The 22,215-nt window shown below is 38.8% G+C and overlaps 1 protein-coding gene and 5 non-coding genes across 6 annotated transcripts; 2 read left to right on the top strand and 4 right to left on the bottom strand.

Moving 5' to 3' along the window:
• Nucleotides 1-252: 252 nt before the first annotated feature.
• LOC134660965 (facilitated trehalose transporter Tret1-like) lies at nt 253-22,029 on the bottom strand. Its single transcript, XM_063516853.1, has 4 exons — nt 21,132-22,029; nt 9,746-9,911; nt 3,734-3,921; nt 253-1,549 (listed from the first exon to the last, which is right to left on the bottom strand). The coding sequence occupies exons 1-4, from the start codon at nt 21,945-21,947 to the stop codon at nt 488-490; spliced, it is 2,232 nt and encodes a 743-aa protein (XP_063372923.1). The 5' UTR covers nt 21,948-22,029; the 3' UTR covers nt 253-487.
• Nucleotides 7,984-8,055, top strand: Trnag-ucc (transfer RNA glycine (anticodon UCC)). The gene has a single exon. It is a non-coding gene; the product is annotated as a tRNA-Gly (tRNA).
• Trnag-ucc (transfer RNA glycine (anticodon UCC)) lies at nt 9,204-9,275 on the bottom strand. Its single transcript has one exon. It is a non-coding gene; the product is annotated as a tRNA-Gly (tRNA).
• Trnag-ucc (transfer RNA glycine (anticodon UCC)) lies at nt 16,465-16,539 on the bottom strand. The gene has a single exon. It is a non-coding gene; the product is annotated as a tRNA-Gly (tRNA).
• Trnag-ucc (transfer RNA glycine (anticodon UCC)) lies at nt 18,358-18,429 on the bottom strand. The gene has a single exon. It is a non-coding gene; the product is annotated as a tRNA-Gly (tRNA).
• Nucleotides 20,080-20,151, top strand: Trnag-ucc (transfer RNA glycine (anticodon UCC)). The gene has a single exon. It is a non-coding gene; the product is annotated as a tRNA-Gly (tRNA).
• Nucleotides 22,030-22,215: the final 186 nt, after the last annotated feature.

Here is a 22,215-nt window from a genome sequence, read left to right as displayed (position 1 = left end):
GCTAATTCGATATTTTTTTGTCCAATTTAGGCATTTCTCCAGAATTGACCTTCTACCTCCACTTTCAGTTTCCATTTTTAACAGTAATTACAAATTAAGCTATTTTTGTTGATTTTTTTATTGACCTTTTTCTTTTTTCGTAGGTACTTATAGTATTTGGCAATATTCTGGTAATTTTCTCGCTAAATCAGATACATATGACAGGTACCTTAACTCTTTCTTTTATCGTTATCAAAATCGGTTCTGTTTTTTCAACATTCGAATAATAGCTTATTTAAAATTACTGTTGCCTCCCTAATTTACTACCATGTTTCAATTTCCCTTCATTCATCAGACTACAAAACTCCTTTCTATTCCTCGCTGCCTACATCTACCCCAACATTCTATAAAAACGACACTTGATTAAATCCAGATTCGCTCACACTGTCACTGTTATCAAGTCAGAGAGAGACCTCACTTGACTCACTTCCTGCGACTCCTAAACTGCCTACTTTTTCGGTGACAAACTCTGGACATAATTCGGATCCATTTCATCCAAGTCTTTTCCTTTCGTCTCGGGCACGCAACACACAACAAAGCAAAGACCTCCCACACTTACTGTTGCATATAACCAGAAAGCCCCATGAAGACCCAGTGCCTGTTGGAAATCGACAAAAGTCTTGACGCCTACGAACGCACAGAGGTAGCTGAAAGCCGTTGCCATGGCGCTACCAAACGCCCTGTACTCCAATGGAAATAATTCTCCTATTAGCAGCCAGGAAATAGGACTCATGCCTAAAGAGAACGCTATAGTAAAAACCAAGACGCAAAGAAGAGGTATCCAGTCATTCTGACCAGTCTGGTGGAACATCACGTTCTGGATTCGTTGGTTCCTGTGGACTTCTTCGTAGTACGCGTAGCTCCCAAACCCAGCTAAGGCCATTGACATTAACACTGAACTAAGTATTAGTAGAGGTAGGCGACCAACCGTGTCAATCAAAAGTCCGGATAAACACGAAGCTAGCAGTTGTACAAATGACACAGCTATAGCGGCTCCATGCGGGTTCATACCTCCAAAAGTCTTCCGAAAAATAGGTACAGCGTAGAAAGAAAATGCATGAGCACCGGAGAATCTTTGAAACATCATAAGGCCGCACGTCACTAAGATCGGACCCAGCAATCTATTCATCGACTTAACATCTAAGGAACTGATGAATTGACTGCTAGACATCTGACTCTGTCGCTGACTGAAGTTTTTGCTAGCCAGGACATTCGTTCTTATAGTTGCTAGTTCTTGAGCGACATCGGAATTGGGGCCTCTAAGCCAGAGGAGGCTTTTGTAAGCTTCTTCATCTTTTCCGATAAGGACGAGATAGCTCGGGGTCTCTGGTATGTAAAGAACGGTGCAGAAGAGAAGTAGAGGAGCGGCGGAGATGCAGAGGGCGAGCTGCTGCCAGTCGAGGTAGGCACCGATGGTGAAGGAGAACAGAACTCCAAGATGGCCGACGATCTTGAGCACGGCGCTGAGGCAGCCGCGGATATCCGGGACGGATATCTCGCTTATGTACACCTGGAAAATGGATAATGATATGGTTAAACAGCAGAAAAAAATGCATATGTGACATACATAATTACATATTTCCGACGCATTCGAAACATCAAAACTACTAAGTAAAATACGTGCTGTACGCAATTAGGTAAAAGATTAAATAAATATGGTATTGCTATAAGCGGAACTTCAATTTCACTTGGCTTGTTTTAAAGATCGATTACATGACTATGGTTACGTAACCAAAGTAAACTAAAAGCTTAAAAACGTTTTGTGTTGTTGGTTCAGTTGCAGATTTTGACAATTGAAGCATCATAATCGATCGTACAACTGAGAGTTTGATCAGGTTTATCTTTATGCAGTAAAATGAATTAGTACCACTTCAAATCCGCAACATAGGGAAAGTCAATCATGTCAGAGTAGATACATCCGCTTAACATTGTACCGCCTCATTTTCCTCACCTAAATACATCGTCAATCTCGCCCTAACTCCCGGCAGTAACTAATTCCAACTTTCAAAAGCAATAAAAGTTTAATAACAAACAAAGCTGTTTTAATTTCGTTCCGACGGACTAATAAATAATAATTTTATCGTAAACACCGAAGTTTCGCAAATTTCTGAATTAGCCGCTCCCTGGGAAAGCTTCGGAAAGAAGCTTAGCCTCGACAAAGTTTCAGATTTTATCAATTATAAGTAGGGTGCTGCGAATTCTTATTATGAAGGATATTCCTTGATGAATAAGTTTAGAGGACAATATAGGTATGTACCTACCTACACAGTGGGTACACATAATCAGAGCTCGAACAAATAGGTACGGTTAAAAAAAAGTAAAGTTGAAAAAGCGAGTTGTGTTTATTAGGAACATAATTCATAAATACTGTTGTAGGTTCATAATAAAATACTATTTAATATTATAAAAATTGCTCTTCTTAGAAAATTATTATCTAAACGTTGTTTATAATTCGAGTGTAATTTAAAAAACAAATCAGCCGGCCTAGCCAAGGTTACAATCGTTATCGATTCGACAACGAAACGCTTTGTGTCTCTCTATAACTTCCATATTAGTGCGACAGTGACAGTTGCGTTTCGATCGCTACGAAGCGTAAGCGATTGGCATCTTGGCTACGCGGCCACAGATAACGTAATGATCGTAGTTCAACATAATGGAAGTTTTGACATCAAATACGGGCACCTGATGAAATATTCAGAAAATGTTTGACATCCTAATTGGATACGCAAAAGTTTCCAAAAAGCCTGAGTAAAGTTCCAATATGGCCACCCTAACTAAAGAATAGCTTTTCAAAGAAGAAAGACTTAACTACTAAAGATATCTGGAGAAGTTTGTCCTTATCTAAGTAAAATTATATGCGGGTGGGTAACTTGAACATTAGTTTCTGAAAGCGTTCAGCTTTATTATAAAGCTTGAAAGTTTATTTTCCTTTAGATAAGTTTTGCCGCAGAATTCTGGCCTATTGAACGATTAGGATTATCTTCGCGATCTTGTCCGTTTAATTCTATTTCGTAGGTAATTTAATAATACTTGTTGGGGTAATTGACCGACGTTCAGCCGCGCGGATTAGGAAGACTTGATTTGTATTTAATTTGCTATAAAATGTATCTACTTTATTTCGCTTTTACGACATTCCCAAACGCAACATTAACTTTATTTCATTTTTTGTTTTTACAAGCTTTTATTTCACCTCCTTTATCTGACTGTAATCAAATCTTGCCAATTCAACTTTCTAAAACTTAACCATTGGCTGCTTTAGCAGCTATACCACTAAAGAGATCACCTGGATTGATACCACACCTATGGGAGTCAGGATAGTAAAGCCTCCCAAAAATGTTGTGATGCACATGTGCACAGTTTAGGAAGCCAAGAAAGACTCCAGGGTGATATCTCCACCCATTCCACCGAAGAGAGCCCCAAAAACGATTGATTGATTACCTGAGAAAGCATAGTAAGGAGGGAGCAATAGAACCCTCCTAAAGCTGTTCCACCTATAAGTAATATGCTGCCGAAGAGGGCCTTTACAATCACAGCAGGGCAGCCACGAAACGCCGTGGCGCATATCATTCCGACGCATAGTAGAGAGTCCCTAGAATAAATTTAAATACCTGAGAGAATACAGAAGTGGCCAGTGTAGTCAATAACCAGGAGAGAGCTCTGCTTACAACCCATTTCAAGGATGATTATAGCATACCTGAGAAAGCATGGTGAGGATGGAACAGCAAAAGCCTCCCAAGAATGCCGTGATGCACATCATGCGGACAGAAGTAGCCAGAACAGTCAGAAGCCAGGAAAGACTGCAGGGTGCTGCGGCGAGGGACAGCACGCGTCGGCGCCCATGCCGCATTGCTGCTCCTCCTGCCATGCCCCCGAAGAGGGCCCCTGGAATAAGGAAAGTGAATATTGAAGATGGCAGATACGAGTATAGCATACAGTCTAAGAATTTAATTTCCGACCCATTTCGTACCTTGTCACAGTGACAAATGACAATCAATATGAACGTCGCTAGAGACTTCATACTATTGTCACTGTGACAAAGTACAAAATGGGTCGGAAATTAAATTCCTTGACTGTACATGTCAAGACTGACTAGAGGTACATATGCCAAGCTTATAAGGTAGTTTTTTGTGTGGACTGTTAACTTAAAAAATATGCAGCAAAAGAAATACACACTGAAGTTTTACTTATACATCCCTGACAGATAGCGCAGGCTAGAGAATTTCGTTTTGTCACCTTCTGGGTATGGATTATGAAACCCTAAAGAAGTCTTCTTGCTGGTGTCAGAATAAAAATATTTTTGGGTATTATTGTACTTAAGCAGACAAATTTTATTTATTTAGGCATAGGTAGAGAGCACACATACACGATAACCAATAGGCAACAGCAACAAAAGCAAGGTGTAGTAAAAAGCAATTACTGAATTCCCGTATTCACAAATCGATTCCTTTTTGATGTAAGTCCATCAATAAACCATTAGTGTAATGGCAGGTGCCTTTTAGTCAAATGAATCGGCTTCATCAGTTAAAATCCGTTAGTTTCCGACATTTCAGTCGGTGGAATGAATGTTTGGCCTTTGTGAAGGCTATGAAGCGTTGCTTAGACTTGACTGTATTGAAATTATTATGCTGCAGTAATTAATTTAGCGTAATGATAATTTTGCTACCTTCATTTATTTCAATAAAACTTATTATTACTTACCTACTATGATTATAATATATTTTTCACCTCAGCAGCTCGAACAAGGGTACTTTGCTACTTAAAAACAGTGAGCAAAATCGTATTTTGCTCACTGATAGAGACAAAATGAGCAAAATGCAATTTTGCTCACTCAGTGAGCAAAATGCGATTTTGCTCACTGTTTTTAAGTAGCAAAGTACCCTTGTTCGAGCTGCTGAGGTGAAAACTTAATTGTTGGTATATCTTAAGAAAACATGAGTGAATAGGTAAGTGATGAAAAAGGAATATATTTTTCGGGTTCTCTAATATATGTTCTCACTGCTGAGGTGAAAAGTTTTGTGAACTACACGAGATCAAAGTTATTTACATCTCGTGCGCTTTTGAGTCCCTTACTACGCTCAAGATTCTAAATTAGATTCACTCGCTACGCTCGTGAATCTAGTATAGAATCTTTCGCTTGCACGGGACTCAAAATAAGCACTCGAAGAAATATCAAACTTTGATCTCTTGTTGTACAAATAACTATTTCACCTCAGCAGCTCGAACAAGGGTACTTTGCTACTTAAAAACAGTGAGCAAAATCGCATTTTGCTCACGGAGTGAGACAAAATGAGCAAAATGCGATTTTGCTCACTGTTTATAAGTAGCAAAGTACCCTTGTTCGAGCTGCTGAGGTGAAAACTTAATTGTTGGTATATCTTAAGAAAACATGAGTAAATAGGTAAGTGATGAAGAAGGAATACATTTTTCGGGTTCTCTAATATGTTCTCACTGCTGAGGTGAAAAGTTTTGTGAACTACACGAGATCAAAGTTATTTACATCTCGTGCGCTTTTGAGTCCCTTACTACGCTTAAGATTCTAAATTAGATTCACTCGCTACGCTCGTGAATCTATTATAGAATCTTTCGCTTGCACGGGACTCAAAATAAGCACTCGAAGAAATATCAAACTTTGATCTCTTGTTGTACAAATAACTAATAGGTTCAGGCAGACCGAAAGACGAAGGCCAGCAGTGGGACACCAAACCAGGTTAACAGAAAAAAAATATAGACGACAGTTGCCAAACAAATTGAGGGGGTGTTTTATATGAAAAAGGTCTGGATTTTTGAAGTGAAAACTTCTTTAGCGGCGCTGTGCACTTTTTGAGCTGGGGAATTTTTTTTTAACTCGAGACAGCGTAAGACGATCACGTGACCGTAAGACGGTCACGTGACCGTAAGACGGACACGTGACCTGATCGAAAAACTGTTACATTGAGTTTTTCTTTATTGATTTAAATGCCATCTAGTGAGTTTCGCTCTAACTGGTATTAATATAACTAGAGTACTAACAGTGATGTGCTTAGGGGTTTCAAGTAATTAACGCTAACGCTAGATGGCGTTAACCTCAATTATACATAATGCATTTTGGACTAGTCATTGAGTTTTCACTTCTGCCGGCACTCCCTGAGTGCAACCCGTTGTTTTTTTTTGCGATTCGGGGTTCTGTAGTATAGTTTGTAGCTTTCTAGTAGAGCCCGAAGGCTTATCCTATTGTCTATTGTTCAGTAAAACCGCACTTGCTACTTACCTGCAAAAAAGGGTCTTATTTATTCTAATTGGCACCTGAGCACAGGCTAGTCCAACGCTCAATAAACCAGTGTAGGTGCGCTCTCTGATAACGCGCCTTTGTTACGCATCTCAATGACACATTTTAGACTGGTTCTGTAACGTTCGACTCGCCGGCACTCAGTAACCGAAGTACTGACCACACACATCGGTACAAAATATTTATCCATTAGTTCATTTTGAATCTTATTGCAATTTCCATAGGAGTTGTAATTCAATTACCTGGGTAAAGTGAACGAGCGATTTTTTATGCAGGTGGTTGTGGCACGTGGCACGAGCGGTTTTACTAACAATAGACAATAGGATTAGCCGTCGGGGTCTATTAGAAAGCTACAAACTATACTACATTAGGTACCTCACGGAGTAATAAACAACGACTCTTGTAAAACTTTGAACAAAAAAAAATACATAGGTACTTACCTACTTACAAGTTATAATACCTACCTAACAAATATCTTAATGCTTCGAACACTGTATGGCTCCGTTAGGTACATTGTGGAAACTCTGATTATCAATAATTGACGTTTGACAGTTCAGTTATCAGTGTTATCACAAAACATGGTACCGTACCATCTTCTTCAGCTGTCAAACTTGAGGACAACGATTTTCTTTTAGATTTTACACCTGAATAACTTTGCTTGAATAAAATGTTTTAAGCGATTAAATACAAGACCCTCTATTTCTTTCCTTCCATACTTCCTTTAAAACAAGCCATTGTGCAATATATCATGTCTAACTTCCCCGTCTCTCCACGAAGTACAAGGAATTTAATTATCCAGCATATTTCGCCAGCCCGTGTTTGCCATGCTTCCCCAGTCTTCCCGCAATATCAGAGACATTGTCTTTGTAATATAATATTGGTTAACGATTTGACAAACAAAGCTTTTTATAAGCAATTTAATATTGCTCTATTTGAAATGAAATGAAATGAAAAAATGAAATGAAATGAAAAATGAAAAAATGAAATGAAAAATATTTATTTCGAGCAACTATGGACTCATACAGATTTGTTAGTAGACTTACGTTCCTAATGTTAGTACCTAATTAACTATTAAAATATTTACAATATATATACACTGCTGGAAACATGCATTTCGCAGCAGTGTCTCATATACGGGCAGTCAAGTCTGTCCGCTATCACACACAGGATAGGGTTGGGGCTGGCCCGCACCCGGCGCACCAGGGATGTGCATCGTTTGCGCATAGTCGCATAAAAGCAGTCCACGCGCGCTTCTGCGAACATCCCTGATGCGCTGCAGAAACGAGGCAGCCCCATCAATACCCGGAACGCGTTATTGTATTGGATCCGGATAAAAATAATGAAGGAAAAAACTCTGAAAAAAAATCTTTATTATAACTGAAATGTGGCCACCAGGTCACTAGGGTGGCCTGGTGGCCTAGTATTCAGGCAGTTATCCGCATAGGTAGATATTGTAAAGAAGACCTGCCAGGGATACGTAGATACATAGGCGCCCATTACCTATATTAGGAGTATATAGGATTGCTGAAAATAGTTCAGAATGGAGAGCCTTGGTGCACAAAAGAATGACCTCATATGGAAACGAGGAATAAGAATAAGTTAAACCTAAAACAGTTGAACAAACATCATTTGTGTAGTGTACTCATATCACTTCATTTGTTTCATGTGGCTTATCATATGCGTTGGTGGTGTAATGGTCAGCATAGTTGCCTTCCAAGCAGTTGATCCGAGTTCGATTCTCGGCCAACGCATTCTTTTTCAAAGATCACCAAACCTTTTTTTAAGAACGAGGGCGTAACACTTTACTCTTTAGGACGTAACTTCGATAGTATGGGAACTTCTTGGCGGCGAAGCTCTGTCTCGTCAATAATCACGTCCATTTACTACCAATTTGTATTAGGGTTCCGTACCCAAAGGGTAAAAACTGGACCCTATTACTAAGGCTTCGCTGTCCGTCTGTCTCACACGGTCTGAATTGTCTGAATTTTCACAGATGTATTTCTGTTGCCACTATAACAACAAATAGTAATAAAACCAGAATAAAATAAATACATATCTAAATAAGTATCCCAGAAGCTTGTAGCTCTAAGCTAGCTTGTGATTTTTTGCGTTTTTTACGTAACGGTACGGGCCCTTCGCGCGCGATCGACTCGCACTTGGCCGGTTTTTTATTTATATTACACAAACAAACCCAACCCAACATAATACCCAACATAATGTTTCCGCAGCATTCTCCGCGGTTAGTCTTTTATCAATGCTGAAATCCTCAATGCGAGAACTCTAAATAAGTCTCATCGGGAATCCTCATTCCCATTACATTCTTCCACATACCTTTATTTAAAACAAAGGCGTATGTGCCACATGTTCGCAATGAAAATCCGTCCTTTCTTTTTTAGTCTTGAGACGCTCTCGTGACAAAAAGTCGTAAGCACCGGGAATTTCCCGTGAAGATTCGGCTGTTTTAACTAGAGTTTATATGTACGTAATTTTCTCCACAATTTGACCAGTTTGCATTCCGCGAATGTTGCTCGGAGTTATTTCCCTCGGCAATCTAGACTTCCAACAAAAGACTTCGCTTCATCAAGGACCATGAGATCACCTCACGGAGGCGCTCTTTTACTAGTTTTACTTGTCTCTTGTATGCGCTGCCTAGTGATTAGTGGTCTGTGCTTGGCAATAACCGTTAGGGACTCAGTAACGTCTATATATTGCGTCACTTTGTTGGTTTTCTGTGACAGAAACGCAAATTATGGAAAAGGGTCAAAGGAAGGAAAAAAGTCACTTTAGGCAATTTATGCCTTTTCACTACATACGGCTTTGTATTTACCAAAAATAATGCATATTGTTCCTCTAAAAGTTCAGTTGGTGAAGAATGAAAATGTCTATTTTTATAAAAGAATGCGTTGGCCGAGAATCGAACTCGGATCAACTGCTTGGAAGGCAACTATGCTGACCATTACACCACCAACGCATATGATAAAGCACACGAAACAAATGAAAAGATTTACCTACACAGATGATTAAATATTTGTTCAACTGTTTTAGTTTTATTGAATATGGCCTTGAACTTTTGTCTCAGCCAACGCAGAAGACACGAATTTTTCGACTGCTTGAACCCAGCAATTACCGAAGGTAAATAACTAGATTTAGTTAGAGTTAGAGATAACATTAAGATATTGAAGAAAAGTTGTTGATGTTAAATATAATAGGTATAACCTACATTTGAAACGGCTGGCTCATCTGGCTGTTTGGGAGCAGCCTAAAGCCTCACAAAATCGAAAAGGGGGCAACTCCAGCGGCCAAGACGCGGCTAACAGCGGCTAAGAAGTCTGTTGTTCTGTGAGTTGAAAGCCCCTTCTGCTAGCGTTTCTTGGACCTTCCAGGGCGATGGTAAGATGTAGTCTTCACCCAAATCAGCTGAGATCAGGAATGTAGACTTACCCAGGAATGAGAGAGAAGCGAGCCAAGAAGCCTGCTGGTCTGTGAGCTGGAAGTCCCTTCTGGTAGCGTTCCCAGGCCCTTGAAGCGAGGCGATGGCAGGCGAGCTGTATCCTTTACCCAGGCCTGCTGAGAATGGAGCCAGGGACACTGCTAATGCTGCCAACACCTGGAACAAAAGATAAATGTATATTTTCTATGTATTCGCCTAACAATCTTCATTGAGCTTTCTGTGAAACGGGGTCGATTTGTGTAAGATTAAGGATGATTCACGCTAGACCGGGCCGTGGCCGTGCCGGAGCTTCCGGCGCTTCGTTTTCTATGGAAAGTACCAAGTGATCACCGGTCAGCCGTCATAGAAAATGACAAATAAATAATATCAAACAAAAGGTGTTCGATTGTTTTACTTTACCTAAGCATTTGAGCAGGTAAAGTACTTACTAAGTCCCAGCTTTACTGACAAACACACCTTTCCGAATCTTAAGTAGTTATGTGGCCATCCTCGAAATATGCCGTATGTGCCATGATCTTCATGTAGGTTACACCGTTTGAAAATTGAAACTATAGTTGGACGTAGTTAATACAACCGATAGGATTCTGGGTCACATCCGGATACGACAGAACGATACGACACTCGAGATATTTCGATGCGAAACGCTATGCTCGACTAAAAGGTTTCATGCACCTATACGTAGCGTTCTGAGGTACCTATCGATAATTTTCTGAATGTCTTTTTACACTCATGGACAAATTTACAGGAACGCAAAAACAAAGTTTAATTACTAATTTTGAAATTACTTCAGGTGTGTAGGTAATTAAGCCTTTTTTATTGCGTTCTTCTAAATTTTTCCATGAGTATATTTTAGCTGGCTGCAGTTTGATCTGGAATGTACCTAGTTGTAACGTTGATTAAAGACCAGCTGCACGAAGCTTCGGCAAGTCAGACAAAATGAGGGCAGCACCAGTCGTGCACGTAGCGAATAGGAACCAAATAATACAATACTCACTAGGAGTTACTTAATGTTAATGTATGACTATGCTTTCAGATAGGTAGGTTTTTTGGACATAAGCATGCGTTTATTTGATAACCGCACGAGACACATTTTGTACACCTGCATAGAGGGTAAAACATAGAGATCAAATGTGTAAATTAATGTATCTACCATCTTTCATGTTACCTATGTTTAACAAAATAAATGAAACTGAAACTGAAACTGAAACTGGAGATAGGAACCCTTTATTCCTCCAAATTTTTTCTTAACTTCTATGAGGATGGGCAGCTTTTGTTTCAAAATCTGTGTAAAGTCTCGTAATTATTATGATAAAACAATGTAGGTAATCGAAAAACTGGATTTCATAAAAAAACTTTTAAAACCGCGATACGGACTTCTAGCTGATCAGCCGTCAATAAAATTGATATTGATAGCAATAAATCGTCAATATTAAACTTTCGTGAGACATATTTCGCGCTTTCGCGACGAGGCGGGCGGCGCGATCAGTGCACGAGTTGCAGTCGCCGCGAGCACTCGAGCCTGAGGATGGACCCCCGAAGGGCCCGAAACATGTCATAGTGACTAAAAATTCAAGTGAGTGCAGCAATAAATCGGTATTAAGCTCAAAGCTGAGTGACAATGAATGTGGGGATCATCGATGTGTCCATTAAGCTTTATTTGCTAAACACAATATTAATAGCAGTTGGTATTGGTTTTTTTCGAGCTACCACAGAAAAATGGATGATGTGGTAATGGATGTGGAATGATATGAATGATATATTATGTGGAATTATTTGCACGCTTGAAAATATAGATATTGTCAATTACCCATCTTTTAAAGTAATCAATAATCATTCATTAATACTAGTAGGTAAAGTGGATAGTCCGCAAAAATACTTGATTCGTATGTCTGTGCGGCTGTTCTCTATACTAGTCGCATTTCTCAACCGATTCTCCTGAAATTTTGAGAGTACCTAATACTTTGAGTAGTGCACGACTGGTGCTGCCGTCATTTTGGCGGACTTTCTACGTTAAATCTTATGGAGTAAAATTAGTTCAAGCGGCTGCCGCTAGTACTAATGGCGGACATTCCATAAGATTACCTGTGTTTGTGACGATCAGCGCCACTTTCCCCTCCACCGACTTCGCACCTAGCCAATATAGCCTAAGGAGATGTGATACACGGGCGACCCCCTCTGGCAAAGTACATTGGTCAACTGTTCAAACACGTTATATAAAACTACTTGAAGTCGCTTCACCGCCATTTTGCATCGTTCCGTGTCGCGAGACGTTTCTCTTAAAAAAAGCGGCCAAGTGCGAGTCGGACTCGCCCATGAAGGGTTCCGTATTTAGGCGATTTATGACGTATAAAAAAAAACTACTTACTAGATCTCGTTCAAACCAATTTTCGGTGGAAGTTTACATGGTAATGTACATCATATATTTTTTTTAGTTTTATCATTCTCTTATTTTAGAAGTTACGGGGGGGGGACACACATTTTACCACTTTGGAAGTGTCTCTCGCGCAAACTATTCAGTTTAGAAAAAAATGATATTAGAAACCTCAATATCATTTTTGAAGACCTATCCATAGATCCATAGATACCCCACACGTATGGGTTTGATGAAAAAAAAAATTTTGAGTTTCAGTTCGAAGTATGGGGAACCCCAAAAATTTATTGTTTTTTTTCTATTTTTGTGTGAAAATCTTAATGCGGTTCACAGAATACATCTACTTACCAAGTTTCAACAGTATAGTTCTTATAGTTTCGGAGAAAAGTGGCTGTGACATACGGACGGACAGACAGACGGACAGACAGACAGACAGACAGACAGACAGACAGACAGACAGACATGACGAATCTATAAGGGTTCCGTTTTTTGCCATTTGGCTACGGAACCCTAAAAATGGTGACTTGTGCAGTATTATCGTGTAAAAGGCGATCTGATAGCTCAAATTCGCAACAAGATCGCGTTTCCTATCATAAATAAGTATTTATATTAACTATTAAATGTATATTGAAGTACAATCTCCATTTAAAGAAAAAACCGTTGCGATACATAAACGACAGAAAAATGTAAACATGAATACAGTGGTACGGGGACGAATCGGTCTTAAGGGATGTCACAAAGTCAAAAAGGCGACTCAACATTTGAATGATTGAATGAATCATTCATTCATTCAATCACTGCAGTTTGTTTAATATAGCTGATCAAGCAAATAATGTCAATAAAAAAAGGCGCGAAATTCAAATTTTCTATGGGACGATATCCCTATGTATCAGCCCGGAAAACCCGCGGGCGACAGTTCATTCCACAGTTTAGCTGTGCGTGTACACAAATACAGACAGCCATACATACAAACAATCATTTTATTGGCTACCTAATATCTTCAATATACAGAATTTTCATTTTTACAATTTTATAATAAATAGTATAAGACAATTCAGTTCATTCATCAAACTGATTTGACTCATTCTTTAGATGTGACCCATCACTATCATGTTCGTATGTATGCTGCATAGTTATGTGAAAACTCTGTCTGTGTGCGTGTAATTTTTGTAGTGTTGAAATTTTTTGTAGTGTGCGTTTGTAGCAACAGCAAAATCTGTGTCTGTTGAGTTACTTATCTTTTGGTGGTGTGCTGTAGGTGTTTACCTCGCCCCCCGCTTAAAGTGGCGAAAAAATTTGTTCGAAGAGTTTACGTTATCACATCTCCTTAGGCTATATACTCAAAGAGTACCTAGGATTGTATAAAAATGTAAAAATGGGTCACGTAGTATGGGTACGTTCCCTTCCCATTCTCTAACAGCTTAACAAAAAGATACATTATTTATTTTCTACATATAAATGAGAACTGTAGAGATTTAGGTATCTCTTTTTGGAAAAATATTAAAAGGTGGTAGTTTGTCAAAGGACTGTCTCATTTCCAACATAGACAGGGAAAATCTTACTATCTTTGTCTTACACTAGTACTAGCACCCAAAAGAAAATGATGAGTGACTTGACTGACTGACAAATTGGTTTGACCAACTATACTTTAGGCGCGTTGTTTCAACCGCTACTATTGATGCTGGTACTGAATTTTAAAGTGTTTAATGATTTTTGAGAAGATGACTAGTCACGAGTACCATCTACATCCATTAGGCCTATACCTTGTAAAATGTTTACCTTGTAAAGTGGGTAAATGCTTTTTGCATAATTACGCAGTAAAATTTAATTTACTAAGCCTAAAGGGGTTTCTTGAGACGGGCTATGTTTAGTAATGAGCCATGTGCCGCTAATATTTTAAGAAAGATTAGTCTAAGCCGTTAGGGTCATATACATTTTATAGTATGCTTAACTCGTTCGCGTCTTTCCTGTAGACATGGCAAAGTTAAGGGAATCTTAAGCTAAGTTTTACGACGGGCCCTTACAGGCGGGATAGTGTTTTAGTAATTTAGTATCAAATAAGAAAGAGTTGACTTTTATTGTATTGTCCACAGAAGGGACATTTCCTGAAATGTCAAAATCCAACACAATTGGTCTTATGGAGAAATTCGGCAGAAGGACGGACAGACACACGAGTGATTCTTTAAAGGATGACTCACGCTAGAACGGGCCGGGGCGGGGCCGGGCCGGAGCTTCGTTTTCTATGGAAAGCACCACGTGATTACCGATCAGCCGTCATAGAAAATGACGTATCGGACGCCTCGGCCGGGCTCGTTCCGGGCTGGGCCCGGCCTAGCGTGAGTCACAGGGTCCCTTTGTTTCCCATAAAGTTTTAAGTCATAAGGTATTGTTTGTCATAATTATCATTAGTCATAAAACTGAAACCGTTAACTTTTCAGGATTCGTAAGGTTATCCTATAGTTAGGTTAGGTTAGGTTTATTTTATGGCAATCCTGAAAAGTGACGCGTTTCTGAAGCAAATAAAGACCCGAACCTTCAACTCAATTGGTCTTATGGAGCAATCCGGCAGAAGGACGGACACACACGAGTGATTCTTTAAGGGCTCCGTTATTCCTTTTCCTTTACGGAACACTAAAAACAAACCCTGTTCAAAACAAGTGGTAAAGCCTAAGCTTTGGCGGATAAGTACTTAAAATAAAAGGTCAACCTTCGGAAGCGAATATTTTTTGTTGTCCAGTCCCTGTTTGCCGAAAAAGGGGTGAATCAGGGCCCGGGCATATTAGGCAGCTTTGCTCGCGGCTCGTTAAGCCCCCACTAATGAACGGGGGTTCCAGCAATACTGCTGCCGAGGCAATATGGCGATTGACGAAGGAAAATAGTAAAAAAACAAGTAGGTACCTAAAGTTGAAAAGGCAGCATCAAATAGTACCAACCATTGACGTATATATGTATATCTCAGGACTGGCCTTACGGGCAAATAAGAATGGGGCATGATTGGGGCCAGTACAGCGGTGTGACACCGCTACAACGCGATTGGTTGATGAGCTCGCATCACGCGCGCGCGGCCGTGCGATTGCTCGCAACAAGTTGTACGATTGGCTCGAATTCGTGAGTGACACCGCTGAGCTATAGAGTACCATTATTAAATTGTACAACGGGACTTAATCGCGTATGTAAGTTTTAAGATTTACCTCCGAGGTTTCGAGGACGGCGTTGTCCCTGTGGTCTCGGAGAAGACTGTCTCCTCCTGGTGAAGTTTAAATCAGTGTTATATAGTATACCATTTTTAACGCACGTAAGGCCAGTCCTGATATATAAGTCAATGGTACCAACTGACAGCTAAAGCGGTCTTTCTCTGTCACTCTTAATTACGCCTTAATTGGAGTGAAAGAGAAAGATGCCCGCAATTGCGGACTTCGATGTTCGTAGGCCCTCAGAAACGACCTCGTTGGTTGAGTTGAGCAAGTGAGTTTTCTTAATAAGATTTCTCGCGGTCCGACGATTTTGCTCGTAATATTTACTTTCAGTTGTGCGGCTTCGCCTGAACTCTGGATCTTTACAAGGTATTACAATAGTTTTGGATTCAGTTTGGTTTAAAGTTAGTTTATTAAATGTTAGACATAATAGGTTTTTAAATGAGTAAAGGAAAAACACCGGCCAAGTGCTGGTCGGACTCGCGCACGAAGGCTTCCGTACCATTACGCAAAAAATCACGCTTGTTGTATGGGAGCCCTAATTAAATATTTATTATATTCTCTTTTTAGTATTTGTTGTTATAGCGGCAACAGAAATACATCATCTGTTAATATTTTAACTGTCTAGCTATCACGGTTCATGAGATACAGCCTGGTGACAGACATACAGACGGACAGTGGAGTCTTAATACACCGTTTTTACCCTTTGGGTTTGGAACCCTAAAAAATAACTTTTATGGACAAATATCAAATAAGACAACCAAGTTTTGACCTTCTTGTCGGTGTATGGAAAGAATCTTGATTTGATTGCATTATTTTTCAGTGTTTTTTCTGTCCTAAACAGCACAACCGAGATTTGAACCCAGGATTTTTGATCACCACAAACGTTTTAAAGGTTAAGTAACGGGTAATAAAGTTAATTACCTACAGAGATAATTAAAACAATTGTAACTCAACTGCGTTTGTAACGTTAAACTTCTGTTCTGTCCCCCGAGTCAATAATAATTGACAAAATCTTTTCTCAAAATGGGCTTAGTATAGACTCAACGCTGATAATGAAACTTGAAACATACTAAACAATTAATAACTAAGAATAACATATACATATATAAGTACCTACTCCAAAAATCACCTGCAAAAAATATGCGTTGGCCGAGAATCGAACTCGGATCAACTGCTTGGAAGGCAACTATGCTGACCATTACTACACCACCAACGCATCTGCTCATATTGCAATTACATGCTAGGTATTTCACTAATTATTTACCAAATAACTATTTTACTGTTTGTTCAAGTGTACTAACAATAAAATATTTATTATTATGTACTACTATAAGTATAGTACCACTTAAAATTTATTTAACTCATAACATGCGTTGGTGGTGTAATGGTCAGTAGTTGCCTTCCAAGCAGTTGATCCGAGTTCGATTCTCGGCCAACGCATATCTTTTTAAGGTAATTAGAAAATAATATTGTCTTCTTGTGGTATTTGTCCTGTACTTTTGCTTTTTGAAACAGATATATTACCTCCTTCACCAATTTAATCAACGTAATACACTTCGCTATAATCCCATAACACAATAACAACACGTTTCGGAGTAAACCAGCCAAAATACCATCTCTTTCCATTTAATAAAGCGAGAGAGAGAGAGCAGCGAGTTAATTAGCGCCTGTGACTTGCTGGTTATAATTAATAGCCTGTTATCGGCAGGATCGACATTAATCATACAACGGAGCGGTCAATCAACCTCTTTCATAGAGTATCGAGGGTGGAATGGTGTGGTTTTCAATTATTAAGCACTGTTAGACATGTTTCAATATATCAGTTCTCTGTTTAATTATATACGTGTAGCCGTTTTCTTAGCCTCTGTAACATAAGCTAAAAAAATGGTCTGTGACCCTCTTAAGCAAACATCAACTGTTGATGTTTGCTTAAGAGTGCCACAGACTATTGTCTATGGAGGGTGGGACGCAAAATTTTATTGTAGTTTTTATATCGAATTTTACACGTCTCAATCAAGGGAAAATATCATGAAAAATTGTCAGCACCTACTAATGAGGATTAACAAAATACTATAGTTAGTAAAATGATGACTATCATGTTCGTAATAGTCATAACCAAATAAATCGATCCTAGTTAATTTACGCATGTAGCTGACTTTCACGACACAGGCCTAGCCTAGTGTGGAAGTCGTCGATAATCTGCATACTGTATTTAAACAATTCTTCTTGGTTAATGAATAGTTTTTACATTTTACTTTACTTTACTTTAGAAAGTATGCCATCAACTGTGAACTTGATTTTCTAATCAAGAACGATTTGGTTGGTTACGGTCGTTACTAGGCCGGCGGAAAATGCTGATTTTACTGCGTTCTTAATGCGAACTAACTATAGTCCATGTTTTAGAAATATCCAAAACATACCTACTAAGATTTCTAAATTAATATTATATTAAATAAAGACTAGGTTTAGACCCTTCATAAATACTCTAAATAATCTTTATGTACCTACGTGTACGGTACATCATGTTAATACGTAATGCCAAACATGCGTTAGATATTATAGCTTTAATCGCCACATTTGGCCCATTCTACGCAATCCTTGATGCGGATAGAATCATTAATGCGGCTTAGCCATACATATAATATAATACATATAATACGCCATAACAAACTGGCAGACGGCAATGTTATAGTTCGGGACGCGTTTAATCTGTGGCTTAAATGATTTAACGCTTGGCTCTGAGCTTAATTAAATAGTGGTGCCAAGAATTATATGGACGGTACACATGTTGTTCGACATGTAAAATCCGGGTTTATATAGAGATACTTTGATATAATGGCCTACGAAACAGGAGATCCCGGGTTCGAATCCTGGTTAGGGCGTTTTTTTTTGTGTCGATGACAACTATTTGTTCCAGAGTTAAGGATCGAAAATCAAGACATATTATATGTATTAAACGACAATATAACTTCTCTTACGCATTAATTGACTTTAAATAGGTACCTAATTATACGAAAAGGAAGTGAAAAAGATATGCGTTGGCCGAGAATCGAACTCGGATCAACTGCTTGGAAGGCAACTATGCTGACCATTACACCACCAACGCATGTGGTATCGATTATAAAATCTCCACTTACATTCGTTCATTGTGAAAAAACTTAATATTTGTTCAGCTGACAAATTAAAGTCACACATACACATAAATAGTGTTGAAGCATTATGTAGAATAAAATGTTTTAAGTCATATTATCGAACTAGAACTAATTAAAATTGGAAGTTAAATCTATCCATGACGCAGCCATCATATGGCGTGACTTTATTATCCCATTAAAAACATTACATGTAAAAAGGTGCAAGTCTCGCAACGCTTCTACTACAAAAAAGTTTTGAGATGTAATGTGAAACCAAGCCGGTTATTTTAATCAGTGCCAGGGGGTGTTAAAACCGTATCAATAAGATATCTTTAATTTGTAATACGTATAATGACTTGGCCATCGCACGGCTGCATAATGACAAAAGGATCATCGTCACCTATTAAAAATAATTCTAATTGAACATAACGCTAGCGCTAATTGCAGTTTGGACATTACACATATTTACGAGTACGGTACGAGTAAAGCATTATGTGCGATTGCCAAGTCATTATATGTATTACAAATTAAAGATATCTTATTGATACGGTTTTAACACCCCCTGGCACTGATTAAAATAACCGACTTGGTTTCACATTACATCTCAAAACTTTTTTGTAGTAAAAGCATTGCGAGACTTGCACCTTTTTACATGTAATGTTTTTGATGGGATCTCATCTCTTTTTGTAAGCAGTCCTTCTTTTCGGATACTCATACCCATACTATGTATACACATATCATAACTAAACATATCTTCATTCATACTCACATCGTACATCGTAGTGTACCTTTACTTTACCTACTATTTGTAGGAACTGCAACGGTAACTTTGTAATATCATATATTTATATGGGATTACAAACTTACTTATGCAGTTCTTAGATCTTTAAAACGTGACTGATATTGCAATATTTTTAGGTTTACCCCTTATGTGGCCATTAAACCCTAACTCTGTACCATATTTCAGCTCTCTGAGTTTATGGGAAGTACTAATTCTATTCTGATGATCATGAGTGAATGAATGAGTGTCATAAATGCGAAACTTTGCTTTCGCTTAACTTCGGAACTAAATGACCTACAGACTTGAAATTTTGGATTTTTAGTATGTGATTATAGCTTACTGGATGACGAAAATTTCTGCGTTCTGGTCTTATCCAGAGGTTCTCAAATAGGGGCCTGAAAATGCGGCGAAATGGTTCCAGTAAAGGATGGTACGGCAGTGTTTGCTTCGCGCTCGACTTGGCGGGGGCACTGCCGTGCCCCCAGATACAGCCTACTCGTAATAAATACAACCTAATAGTCTTTTGCAGGGTAATAAGAAATGAATTCAGCCTCTGGAGTTAAAAATATCATCTTAAACTAAAATGTCCAATCCTGACACGGTTCTGCAAAGTAAGTATTTGTTATATTTCCTCAGCTGAGCAAATCGTCGGGTGACAAGTAAAAGTCACTAAGTACTATCAAAAAATTAAAGTAACAATGCATTTTATTACACTTGTAATACGGTTTATTGTCCAATAATTTCAATGATGTTAGTTAGTGACTTTTACTTGTCACCCGACGAAATAATCTGCGGAATTAACGAATTCTTTTAGCAATGACAAAATTGAAAGTCTTACACAGATGCGTTGGTGGTGTAATGGTCAGCATAGTTGCCTTCCAAGCAGTTGATCCGAGTTCGATTCTCGGCCAACGCATATTTTTCATGCAACGTTAGTTAATTACCTGGTTATTAATTAAATTATTACCTACTTTAATTACCATCCGTTGGTTACTTCTTATTTACAAATAAAAGTTTTATTTGTAAGTATTAGTTTAACATTTAAGTTTAGCTTCCAAAAACGACAACGCCTTATTACCAATTAAATAAATAAATAAATATTACGGACATCTTACACAGATCTAGCCCCAGACTCCCCAGACTAAGAAAAGTTTGTACTATGGGTGCTAGGCGACGATATACTATAAATTAATTGCCAATTAAACTTTTACCAGTTAGCCGATATTTCAATTCGAGGGAATAAAAAAAATACATTCCCAACTTCTACAAAAACATAGGCTATGTAGTAGAAAAATCATTTATGTGCCCACCTTAGGTACATAAATGACGTCTTTTGACAAGTCAAGCTCCACTTAACGTCATAATTGTCATGGATACATTAATGTCCAATTTCTATGTTATATAACGTCCCTTTTAAGTGACCCTCGCTCGGGACATGGGTCATGACTCAATGGAAAGCCATTACGGCACAGATCGGCCTAATGTCTGTAATTACGTGCCTCGTAATCAACAACTGGGTCAAGTTGAAGTAAACAATAATGTTATCGAAATAGGTATATGACTTTACAAATAAATGAGTATGAGTATGAGTATGTAGGTATATTTATCTTCTCTAATATTTATTTAAAAAAAAAGTGCTGGCATTAGTTGCCATGACGACACCAGGCTCTCATGGCCGTGGCAAAAAGCCGGGTGAAACGCGAGGAAGACGATGCTGATCTTCTCTAATATTTAAAGTTTCTAACTTGATTAGTAAGAAAAAAATTGCAATGATCCACCACCTCTGATTGCAATGATTATTTTTTGAAGACTCTTAGAGGCTGCTTTTGTCTGGAAAAATGTTTGTGTGTAGACTATGTTATGCAAGGAATTTTCATATTATTGATTTGTACTAACCTGAGGCAGATGTCTGGTGCGCCTTACTGAAGTGGCTTGTATCCCCGGAGGCTTCCCGTTCATCACCGGCTCCTCTTCCTTCACCGGCCTCGAAATTGGTATGTTATGCTTCTCAAAATACCCGTTCTGAATCATCTGGTCTAAGGATACCTCCAATTCTCTCACAGGAACTACCTTCCGACCACAAACCGGATCATCTATAACCATCTTTCTATTACAGCCTGATACTTCCGAGAATTTAACGTTTTTCTTAACTTCATCAGGTCGTTTTTTAGGTTTTTCTGGAGGGTCAGTAGTCCAATATCTTGCATTTTTCTCAGGTAATCTTAAGGGCTTGCAAACGGCTACGTTTTTCGCGTTCATTTCGATTTTAGGTTTTCTATTTTCCATTTTAGGTCTAGGTTCGTGTCTAGGTTCAATTTTAGGCTCGTTGCTCATTTCGATGCTCTCTAAGCGTCGTTCGGGTCTTTTTCTGTAAGGTTCATAAGTTTCCCGATGTCGTCGTCTCTCCTGTTCGATTCTGAAGTCGTAATAATCTTTCTTCCTATGTTGTTGCCGGTTTTCATAGTACCCGTAGCGCGGAAGCGAATTGTACTTATCGTAGGTCGTAGGTAGATTTAGATATTCGGGTCTGATGGGCCGGAATAGGGAGAGCCGGCCTTGCGCTTCGTCGAAATCTGAATAGATATCTTCATATACGTATCCGTTTTTCCGGCGGGGCTGTGTTCTATAGTGCTCGTAGCGGTACTCCTGTCGTTTTTCATATCGGTAATCCGCGTTGCGATCGTAGAGCAATTTTTCTCGGGAGCCGGCCATGTTGTATTATTGGGTCGCCTGAAAGGGAAAGCGTATTAATGAGGGTTTCGAAGGTTGGCTTAAGTTGGGTTCTATAAAGTAGGGTAAGGTGGCGCTTTAGGTGCGTTAAATTTTTATGTGTTTTTCAACATAAGTTGAAGTGGAAATCGAAGTTGTGCGTATTACTCATTAGTTGACAGGATTTTAAGAGCTATAAACCTTTGTTGTATCTTAGTTAACCCAGCTGAATAAATAATAAAGTTACATGTCGTAGTTTTCGGAAATAAAA

This window comes from Cydia amplana, chromosome 2, assembly GCF_948474715.1.
Source record: "Cydia amplana chromosome 2, ilCydAmpl1.1, whole genome shotgun sequence".
In the NCBI taxonomy this organism is placed as follows: Eukaryota; Metazoa; Arthropoda; class Insecta; order Lepidoptera; family Tortricidae; genus Cydia; species Cydia amplana.
Note: the sequence above shows the minus strand (reverse complement) of the source record. Positions and strands in the feature narration are given on the sequence as shown.

Coding starts and splice junctions, on each gene's coding strand:
- LOC134660965 (XM_063516853.1), bottom strand. CDS start 21,947: ATGGCCGGCTCCCGAGAAAAATTGCTCTACGATCGCAACGCGGATTAC. Junction 9,912..21,131: donor GCACCAGACATCTGCCTCAG/GTTAGTACAAAT, acceptor CTTTTGTTCCAG/GTGTTGGCAGCATTAGCAGT. Junction 1,550..3,733: donor TCCTCACCATGCTTTCTCAG/GTATGCTATAAT, acceptor TCCATTTTCCAG/GTGTACATAAGCGAGATATC.